The 10832-nt window shown below is 48.3% G+C and overlaps 1 protein-coding gene across 2 annotated transcripts in view; it reads left to right on the forward strand.

The window, feature by feature from the left end:
* Positions 1–10832, forward strand: part of nckap5l (NCK-associated protein 5-like) — a 34554-nt gene that overhangs the window by 21532 nt on the left and 2190 nt on the right. For both annotated transcript variants that reach the window (XM_070968198.1, XM_070968199.1), the window contains exons 3-12: positions 2009–2140; positions 3992–4060; positions 4161–4199; positions 4301–4420; positions 5095–5187; positions 5457–8377; positions 8560–8689; positions 8887–8959; positions 9674–9952; positions 10372–10523. In XM_070968198.1, the coding sequence (XP_070824299.1) occupies positions 2009–2140; positions 3992–4060; positions 4161–4199; positions 4301–4420; positions 5095–5187; positions 5457–8377; positions 8560–8689; positions 8887–8959; positions 9674–9952; positions 10372–10523 (4008 nt within the window). The remainder of the gene's footprint in view (positions 1–2008; positions 2141–3991; positions 4061–4160; positions 4200–4300; positions 4421–5094; positions 5188–5456; positions 8378–8559; positions 8690–8886; positions 8960–9673; positions 9953–10371; positions 10524–10832) is intronic.

The following is a 10832-nucleotide window of genomic DNA, read 5'->3' on the forward strand; positions in this document are numbered from 1 at the left end:
TTTATTGGTTTCAATGTTTTGGTTTTGCAAAAATGGAGCTCGATGTCACATCAAGCTGTGGATACACACATACTTACTTGTTAGCATCAGTTCATTGTCAGTTTTGTCTTTTTATTGGATTTAATGGCAGAAAATATTGGGATATCAGTTGTAAATGTCTGATAAGTAAAAAGCATTCGATGCCAACTTTAGCTACTTCCCAGTTTTCATGGCTAAAGACTCATTTTGGTTGGTACATGAAAAAGTATTGAAGCTGGACGCCCAACCCTCTGAATATTTGAACGTTTCTGAATGTATTTCCACACACGCACGTCGGTTTGTGTGTGTGTCACCTGTACAAGTCAGGACGACTGTAAACTGTGCCAGTTCCTGATTGGCCTGCAGCCACAGAGTCAGACTTGTCTCATCCTCTCTAATGACTCCTTAAGATGTGACAGTTGGATCTGGGTCCACGTTGACACACTTGCTTCCCCTCGCGGCCCTTCGGTGCTGTGACGGTCAGCACACACACACACACACACACACACACACACACACACACACACACACACACACAAACACCTGGAGCCATGCCTACTAGACTGGTTGTCGGCCATATGTCCTGCAGCGTGTGCGCTCAGCGTGGTGCTGCAGTTTGAGCTGCAGACCTAAAGCACAGGAATATGGACACAAAGGCTTATCTTCCTACTCAGTCCTTGTGTCTGAAACAATGCAGGAGGGATGGATTAATGTGTTTGCTCAGTAATCCTCCACACACAGGAGGTTCTGTGCTGCAGAGTGTGTAGACGTCTTCGTCCGGTAGATGTGGACCGTCCGTGTTTGCGTTGAGAGAGAAACTCTGAAGCAGCGTTGAAACTAGACGTTGCGGGCGTCAAATAAATGGAGTTTAAACAGAGTGATGTGATGGTGATAATGTTAACGTCAGTGCGGAGATGAGAGCGGCGTCTGATGTGAAGCAGACCTCAGCTGACTGGTGTCCCCAGTGTTCAGACGGGTGGGGTTTACTGCAGCAGGACAGTCAGCTGGAGCTGGAACGATGAGCTGAAAATGAATCCTGTCAGTTATGAGTCAAGTCATTTATGATGCTAAACGTTGGCTGTTTCCTTCTTCTGAGATGTGAGGACTTGTTGCTTTTCTCTGTTTTATATGATCGTAAACTGAACGTCTTTTTGGCCGGCAGATGTGCACTTTCACAGCTCTCTGTTTTATTTACTCTCCTTTCTTTAATCTCTGCAAAGTGTCCTCTCACTGTCCAGCTGAGCAGCATGGACATGAGAGACGCCCTGATTGATCAGACTGTTGATGCATTCATCTGAGCTGCCTTCAGGCACTAATGAGCGCTCAAAGCAATGAGCCTTACAAGCAGCAGCCAAGAGCTCAGTGGGCTTCTGTTGCCCTGGGAGTCGCCTGACAGGCTGCCCTGTGTGATTGGTGGAAGTTGCTGAGCCCCTGAGCATCAGAGGAAGACAGTGCTCTGGGCTAAAAAGACGATTTGGTGGATTATTATTATTATGGAAAGCACAATGAGTTTATTAATCCATAGTTGGATGTACATTGTGATGTAGTATTGTATACAGTGTTTTGTGTTATTGTTAATAGTTTTTGTAGTGTGTGCAGCTTTTCGAGTGGAGATGGGTCAGGCTGCATCTTGTTCATCTGTAACGTCTGATATGAAGCTATTTTCTGTTTTCTGTGCAGATTTGCGGTGTGGTATTTGTACTTTTTCTGACGTAAAGGGTGTGAATACTTCCTCCATCACTGCAGATCGGTTCATAAGAGCAGGATGATTGCTTGGAAAAGAAACCTGTGAGGTGTCCTACCAACATTAAACTATTTCATATGTGACTACACATATGAAACTCAGCAAAAGTCTGAACTTCTCAGGAAGAAACTGAAACGTTCTCATAATGTTGTTCACCTTCCAGAGGCTGATGTTTATTGTGTTGTGCCAGAATCGATCATTTTATTCGCTGTAGAGATTGTGACGGCGTCGCCTTCGGTCTTTCAGATGAGAACAATGTCCGACGAGACAGAACAGAGAATGTGTGACGAGGACTTCGGTTCGGACGAGGAGGGAGACGTGGAGTCATACCTGGAGGACAACAGCAGTGAGCTCATGGACCGACTGAGAGAGCTGGAGGTGAGAGGACAAACAAAGCAAGATTAAATATGAATTCAGTTCCTGATGAGTGAATCTGAGAAGAGTTCATTGATTTTGAGAGACACATAATGTTGCCATGACGGTCAAACTGTCAGCTGTCCTCTGTGTCAAACAAAACTTTTCAAAAGACACATCATTTATATATTTAGAGTTCTCTGTTGAATTTTCCAGTTAAAACCCACTGAATCCATCTGTCCCTCCCAGTCAGTCAGACAAGAATACATCTAAAATGTGAAGAAAATAAAGCACAGGAATAACAATTACAAACAATAACAAAATTACAAAATGTGTTGATACAACTAAGATCTGAACTTCCTGCACATGAGAGGAAATGTTAGTTACTCCAGTTTATCCCAGTATCTATGGACCAGTACTGCAGTTTAGCATGTAGTTTAATCTCTATTTAGTGTCATTCATTCTGTTTTATTCTTCAAAACAGGCTGCAGTGTAATATTTAAGATGCTCAGTGTCAGCATGGTGTTTGCTCCAAACCTGAATCAAGAACATATTGTCTCATGAAAACCAACTGCTCATTAGAAGATGTTTTAAAGGAAACGTTCAGCGTTTTGAGAAATATGCTTATTTGCTTCCCTGCCAAGAATTACACCCCGTTTACACCTGGCATTAAAATGGGATCCGGATGGTTTTCCAGATGATAAATGTTCTGATCTGGCCTTTGTGTTTACACCTGGTGTTTTTAAAGCGTTCTCGTTTTCCTCGTCGAGGTTGTATTTTCTGTGAGTTGTTAAAGGAAACTTTAGAAACTTTGTCAAACGCTGTCTACGACAAATTCTTAATAATTTATTCACACTTGTAAATTCTGCTAATGTAATGCATCATTTATTCCTTTCTTTGTGTCATCGACACTTAGCGTTTCTTGCAGGACCAGCATGAAGGCTGCAACCAGACAAATTATCTGCCATGTTAACAGCAGACGACACACACTGTCACACAGTTATTTCTCATTATTCATCTCGCCTGTATTGCTTTCATGTTTCACACATTTCTCTTGAATAACGCATCTATGGGAGCTTTCATGGCACAGAATGGACATGTTATCAGTAATTAGAGGCCTGTCTCTTTCAGCCTTCTCGCTTGCTCGCTCGTTGAATTTGAACAGCCTACATTTTATGTTTGCTGAAAACAAATGTCTGTGTCAGCGTTAGGTTGTGTATGGATGGCAACACACTGTACAGATTGCATTTACGCAACATGAGCCAGACAGAACTGACTACGTGCTGACCACGATGCGTTAACATCGTTCATTAACGTCTTCTTCCTCGTCTGGATAACGTTAGACACAGACTGTGTTTTAATATCAGGTGCAAATGGAGTCTTGAATGAGAACACTGATGTTGCTCTGATGCATGTAGGATAAATGTGAAGCTACAGTCAGCAGCCAGTTAGCTTAGCTTAGCATAAAGACTGTGAACAGGGGGAAACAGCTAGCTTACCTCCGTCCAAATGTAACAGATGTTAATGAACACGTCCCATCTCACAGGGGGGTTATGTGCCGGACTTCTTCCTGTCCAGTAACTTCCTGGAGTCTCTGCTGGTTGCCCGTTTAGAAAGCAAATAAGCAAATGTCCCACTACTCTTGGAAAGGCTTAATTTTAGTAAAATTAGTTCTTCTCGTTGGATGATTATGTAATTTTTTTGGTTGTTTTGGGAAAATAACCACTTTCAGAGGCTGATTTCATTTGCTTACACTTTAAGGTTACATGTAAGAAGAGGCTGACAAATGTTTCAGTAATGCAGCTGTGTGTTTGATGTCTTGTCCATATAACACAAGAAATAACACGACAAAATAACGATTGTGTTTCCTCACAGGCAGAAAACTCTGCTCTGATGTTGGCGAATGAGAGTCAGAGAGAAGCTTATGAGAGATGCTTGGATGAGGTGAGTTCATGCTGCAGGATTTAATTTAGAAACTAATTATAGATTCTGCTCAGCTAAGTACAGCACAGTGTGTAAAATCTAACGTTCTCCTGTGTGTTAGGTGGCTAATCACGTTGTCCAGGCTCTGCTGAATCAAAAGGTAACGTAAAGCTTCGTTTCTGCGTCTGTGTTTGGATTATCTTCGTTAGCTGTGGCCTGAAGTCCGTCACTTATCTGACTGCCGTGTGTGTCGTTGAACAGGATCTGAGAGAGGAGTGCATCAAGCTGAAAATGCTGGTGTTTGACCTGGAGAGACAAAACAGAGCGCTTTGTGAGCTTTTTCAGCAGAAACTGCCCAACCACCCCACTGCTCACTATCAGGTAAAAGGACTTCTGCTGCAATGCTTCAGAAATGATCCATCCGGCATGCGACAGTAGGAAAACTACAATGTACAAATTGATTGAAAATGTCACTGAGAGGAGAGGGCTCAAAGTGTGTTTACAGTTGTTGAGGATTAGCTCTGCATGTGTGAAAGGTTTGAATGCCTTTTGTGGCAGTTGCATTAAGTCTAATAAATTTCCTCAAGTGATGTCATTCGAGTCAGCGTCCGTTGAAAGCTACAAGTCTTAAAATGATGAAAGTCTGATGGTGTGGAGTTATAAATAAGTGCTTTCACCAGACTTCTGCAGCCCACTCCTCATCTCTGCTTGAGGCTAAAGGCTCCAGGCTACGCTAGCCACTCATTGCACAACACACCTCCAACCAAACTGCCTGTGGTCCAGTTGCATTGTGGGTAATACAGGCAGCAGGTTTACCTGAGTGCAGTACTTGAGTAAATGTACAGCGTGCACAAATGGAGCCGCTGAGATCTTTTTCACTTCAGCCTCATTCTTCAAAAACGCTAGCGAGCCGCTAATGCACTTCAGTCTGCTCACCTCTGCTCTGTATTGTTCCAGCAGATGCCAGGACAATGTAGCTCCTGGTTGTCTGTGTATACAATAGCCCGTAGTGTATATAGTGCCTTCATAATTGCCTCATGAATCTCCTGTTACAGGTCCAGGCGGGACCACTCCCAGACTACAATGCACAGCTGCACAATGACTCTGCCAAACAGGTGGAGCCTGCACAGACTGAAGCACAAGCCAAGGTGATTATTACAAAGCCCACGCAGCAAACATTAAGAGCGAAACAGTGGGAGTGTGTCGTGGCCTCTGAGTGAGACCACAGCCCCCGCCCGTGTGTGACGCTGTAACGTGCTCTGACATTTTTCAGGCATTGTGCTTTAAAAAGACTGCTGCTAATCTGCCCTGCACTCGTTTCCTGTACGCACACGCTCTAAAGGTCTTAATGAGCTAAACTGTTTGTCTCATTGAAGCAGTGAATTGTATGCTGATAGAGATCTCCTTCTCTCCAAAGGGAAACGGCTACCGCACACAACATGCCTCCCCTGGCCCTCGTGGACCCGCCGCCTCCATGGAGGCCCTGTCTCCCTTCTTCAAGAAGAAAGCACACATCCTGGAGGTCCTTCGCAAGATGGAGGAGACGGACCCTCTGAAGTTCCACCCGTCCACTGCAAGCTTGTCTTTCTGCGACTACAGCCAGGTGCTCATGTCCACAGAGGCTGTGTTAGCCACCGCGGACCCCCTCCCACTACAGTGCAAATCCCACCACACACACTGCCACTGCTCCTGCTCCGACACCGACACACACCAACATGTCAACGGCGACGGGGCGGTGAAGTGTGAGGGTGGGAACACCTGCTGTTTACACTGCAAGAGGAGCCCAGACAGTCCTCCGAAGCCATGCAACCACGTCTGTAGTCCTTCAAAAGCCAGCTCCGCCTCCCAGAGCCATGTAGTTCCTGCAGCTGCTATAAGTGAATGTCACAGTAAGAGCAGAACAGCGGAGTCCGCTCCCCTGTCTAAACAATGCACCAAGAATGAAGCCCACCAGCAACCGGCAGGCGCCGCCGCCCACCCCTCAATGACAGATGCCGCCGATCCGAGCCTCGAGGTGACGGGAGCGGAGCAGGAGCGGGACAGCTCTGAGAGTTGTCTAAATGCAACTGCTGCTGAAGAGCTCACGGGTTTCTGTCCCACCTCCCACCTGCCCAGCTCTGCGAAGGAGAGCGCACAGATCTCCCACTGTGACACGGAGACGAGTGACGGCATTCACAATGGCTTAGCGCTCTCCTCCATCAACAGCGCCATGTCGAATGACCCCTCAGCCATCCCCGAGAGAGACAGCACAGACCAGGAGGCGTCTACCGTGAGAGCCAGCGCCTCCGTCAGCCCGAGCGCCTCCTGCCTCAGCGACGTCAAAGCCGCCGCCATCAACTCCCCGTCCAAACTGCTCAAGTTCTTGAAGATTCCCTCAATAGGCGAGAAGTCTCAGGCTTCAACCTCTGCTGTCCGTCTGAGCCCCCAACTCACCCGCAGCTCCAGGATCCCCTGTCGCACCAACAACTACGAGGTGTACCACTCTCCCGTTCCCACGCGCAGAGCCACCACCACAGAGAGGTGCAGGCAGCCCCCTCCGCCCCCCTCCAGGTCCGAGTCCTACCCCGCCACACACTCAGCCCCGACCTCCCCTCCACAGCCTGAGGACGTCTGCTCCACGCCCGTGAAGGAAATAAGCTACAGCAGCCTCTCTGCACCTAAACCCAGCGCTGGCTCAAAGATGGGCGCTCCCTCCTCCTCACCCAAAGTATCTCAGCGCGTCCCCCATTATGAAAATGTCTGTAATATTTCTGCCACCTCCAGAGAGGAGGAACCGCCCCAGGGCCTCGAGAAAAGAACCACACTTCCATCCCAAACGAAGGCGAATGGCGGTGAAAGGAAGCTCGTTAAGTCCCTACCAGAAAGTGTCCTCAACCCCCCTCCTCAACGAAAGCAGTCGTCCTCGTCCACGTCGGAGTCCACGTCAGATGATGAAGAGGATTCAGACAGCCCAGTGTGGGTCAACCATCACAGCCTGCCCAACTCTGCCCTCAGCAAAGCTCAGGGTAGAGTCAACTACTCACAGAGCAGAGAGAAACAGGACACAGACATGAGGGAGATCACTGTGCAGAGCTCTGAGGTCACCCAACCGGCGCCGCCTCCCCCTCCAGCCAGGAGGAGCGACTCCTCCTCCATCCCCAAGAGGCCGGCGGCTGGGGCCGCGAGGGCCCAGGCTGATTCCAGTCATCACGCTTTCAAAGACAGGCTAGCTGCACTGGGCAAGCTGAGGAGCTCTGAGGACTTACAAGTCGGTCTCAGGCCAGTCGACACGGTGAATGAGGGCGCCTACGGGGAAGAAAGGAGTAAGACAGCAGAGCGGGCCATGGAGCTCCATAAAGAGGAGCAGAGACATTCAAAGTACACAGACTCTTTGGATGGTAAACCCAAAGGTAGCGGTAGCGGTTTGAAGTACCCGGGGGCGTCTCAGCTGTATGAACAGGCCGTAAAGTCTCAGCCTTCTGGTCCAGCTGTGGTTAAACAAGAACTGTGTGTCACCAAGACAGAAGGCTCCAAGAGCAAAATAGGTCTGCCATCCCCCAACGCAGATGCTCCACAGGTACTACGCAACAACATTAAGTGTCCTGGCTCCCTGAATCTGGCCTACAACCTTAAACCAGGTGTTGGTCCTCACAGTAGCAGCAGCCCCAATAAAATCCCCCCAAAGTCGCCGTCCAAGCCCTGCCAGGGCCCGTCCGTCCATAGAGGGGGGAAGCCCACAGAGGCCCCTCGTTACTCGTCCAAATCAGAGGAGAGGACCAAGATCAGCGGCAAGGGGAAAAAGAATCCGATGTACGGAGACAGCCTGCCACCTCCTCCCCCGAGACCTCCAACGTCTGAGGGGGAGAAGCCCCTGCAGCCGGTCCCCAGCCCGCAGTCCGCCATCGAGCAGAAGGTGATGAAGGGCATCGAGGAGAACGTGCTGAAGCTGCAGGAGCAGGACAGAGGAGGGCAGGCCGGCGAGGTCAAGCAGAAAGCCTCCAACGGCATTGCGAGCTGGTTCGGCCTGAAGAAGAGCAAGCTGCCCGCTCTGAGCCGCAAGGCCGACGCCACCAAGGTGAAGGACGAGAAGAAGGAGTGGAAGATCAACATCCCCTCAGTGGGCAGGGACTCTGTGAAAATGGCCACCAGGTGCAAAGAAGGAGTGGAAGGCCTGAACATCTCCACTCTGATGGAGAAGGCCGAGGGGCTGCGGAGGGCCCTGGAGGAGGAGAGGGCGTACGTGGAGAGGTCGGGCAGGGGTCACTCCTGTGAGGTGGTGATGGACCAGGCTCAGGGACAGCTGGCCGTCATGTACCGAGGAGCTCGCTCTGACAACTTCATGCAGCAGCTGCTGAACAGGTGAGGACTCAGCGAGGACGGGTGGATTCTGAGGCTGCTAGAACAGCAAGCGTAGCTTTGAGGGAAGGAGAGAATTGATTTATCATGAAAATCATTAGCTGTGATCAATCAAATGTGCAAATATTCTTCATAGAGCTTTAAAAGTGTCAACCTTTTCCTTCCCCTGTGTTTGATGAGTGTAGAGTGGACGGGAAGGACATGATCAGCGTGCCGCAGCGCCGGCTCTCATTCGACTGCAAGACCTCCAAGCCGGTGTTCAGCCAGCAGAGCGACATCATCAGTCACACCAGCAGTCGGGAGGACATGGAGAAGGTGGGTGTCTCTGTAGTCAAACACAGACTGACACGTTACATTTACGACGGCGAGGAAAGACTCGCTTTCCTTGAACACACGAAGCTGTCAGCTTTCAGTCAAATCTGCTCAGACACAGTGTCAGCTTTCAAGCCTAAACTTGGCTTCTGATTGGTTGGTTTCTCTCCTCCATCTGCTGCTTTGTTCTCATCACGCAGGGATCAGACAGAATCGGCAAGATCACGTCAGATGAAAACCTCGCAGATTCAGTTCACTCGCAACACTTCGCAGGTAAGACGAGTCTGCCGGAGCCAAGAAACATCACACGTCTTTAAGGTTTTCCACCTCGTGGAACATCAAACCAGACCTGTGCAGCATTCGTCTGGAAATAGATAAATGAATGCATGAAGAAGTAAACGAATAATAAAATATTTAAAGACATTGAGAAATAAAAATACAACTCACAAGTCTGCTGTGGTGGAAAGTACATTTACAAGTACTGCAAGTACGGTTTTAAGGTACTTTTTTAGGCTACTTTATGCTTCCACACTGTAGTATAAAAAGTCTCTTTAGTCCATTTGTTTCTGCTGACTGCAGTTAAAATATTTTACAAACAAAACATGATCCTCTAAAATATAATGAATTGTTACATTAATTATTATCTACTCACTAAATAAAGTATGTTGAAGTCTTTTCAGCTTTAAGTGTATTTTGTATTTAACAGTACTTGTGCTTTTTACTTGTAATGTGTTACTACACTGTGGTATTACTACTTCAGCAAAGGGTCTGAGTACTTCTTGCAGCACTGCAAATACTGCAAAAGTCCATGAAGGTTTCACTGAAATTGCATATTGAAGGGAAATAAATTGGCTGACACTTTTTTTAGCATCGCAGAGGTACATCTGAATTATTTGTGCCTTTTTTTAATTTGTTTCTAAATTATTATTAGTGTGTTGTTCAGAAACAGCTCCACATCAGTCGCTCACTGCCTCGCCTCCTCTGCAGGTTCTGGTGCTTCCACGTACACCCTGGACAGCGGCATCGGTACGTTTCCCCTCCCCGACTGCAGCAGCGGTGCAGCAGGACGGGGTCTGTCCAAGACCAGGACGGGGGCCGAGCACCACTCCTCCGGCTCCCCGGGGAGGGCCGGCCGACGGGCACGCACCCTGGACAGGGAGCTGACGTCACAGGAGGAGTGCTACGCGCCTCACAAACAGCTGATTCCCACCATTCAGTACGGCTCCATGGTGGAGGGGAGGAGCTCCGCCAGTGTCATCCGTGAAGGTGAAGCCGCCCCACTTCCACTTCACGATCCTGCTTAATGATTCATGTGGCCTCCAGACGCAGTACGCTTGTTACGCAGTACTTTGATGTAGTCTTAATCTTGTACTGCGCTCAAACACACAGACGAGCAGCGATTCTCTAACAAAGGTGTTGGTTCTCTAAAGGGGAATATTCCTCTGATAACGCTGATTCGTAGGCTCAGGAATCAAAGATGGCTGCTCAGGTGTGGATACGTTTTATTGCTAGCTGAACGAACACTGTTACTGGCCATGAGAAACGTCTGCAGTCGTGCTTTGAGGCTGTAAACAGAATCCTACATGCTTCCACTTACGACCTGAGAGCTGAAAACGTTTTTTATTCTTCATTCATGATCAGTCATTAATTTGTGGTGAAAATGTCTTTAATCACTCCGTCTGCAGACAAAGAGGCTCATGGAGCAAACATGTTCTCCCCCCGCTCCAAGACTTGGACCTTCCCCAGCCTGAAGACTCCAGCAGGACCTGCAGAGGTTTACCTGGCAGTGGAGGAGGAAGAGGAGGAGGCGGTCTCCTTCGGATCGCCATTCAGAGGGGTAGGAATACGACGCTCAGTTAACGGGGTCCATTCTGTGGCTTACACACTCAGATCTGCAGGTCAAGAGGTCGTCATGAACTTAAGGTTGAAAAAAGGTTTAAGAACTTGGAAAAGAAAGTTTTCCTACAGGTAAATTTTATTTCCATACAGCCTTAAGCTGCTTTACAATCTGCGCCACTTCAAATGACACCCTCCATCTTTAGGATGGGGACCCCAAGATAAGAGGAACTCCACCCACAGGAGCCTTTAACCAGGAGAAACAGAGGACAGCTCAGGGAGAGAGACAGGACGAGAAATTAAAATCAGG

This window comes from Chaetodon trifascialis, chromosome 8 (genome assembly GCF_039877785.1).
Source record: "Chaetodon trifascialis isolate fChaTrf1 chromosome 8, fChaTrf1.hap1, whole genome shotgun sequence".
NCBI lineage: Eukaryota > Metazoa > Chordata > Actinopteri > Chaetodontiformes > Chaetodontidae > Chaetodon > Chaetodon trifascialis.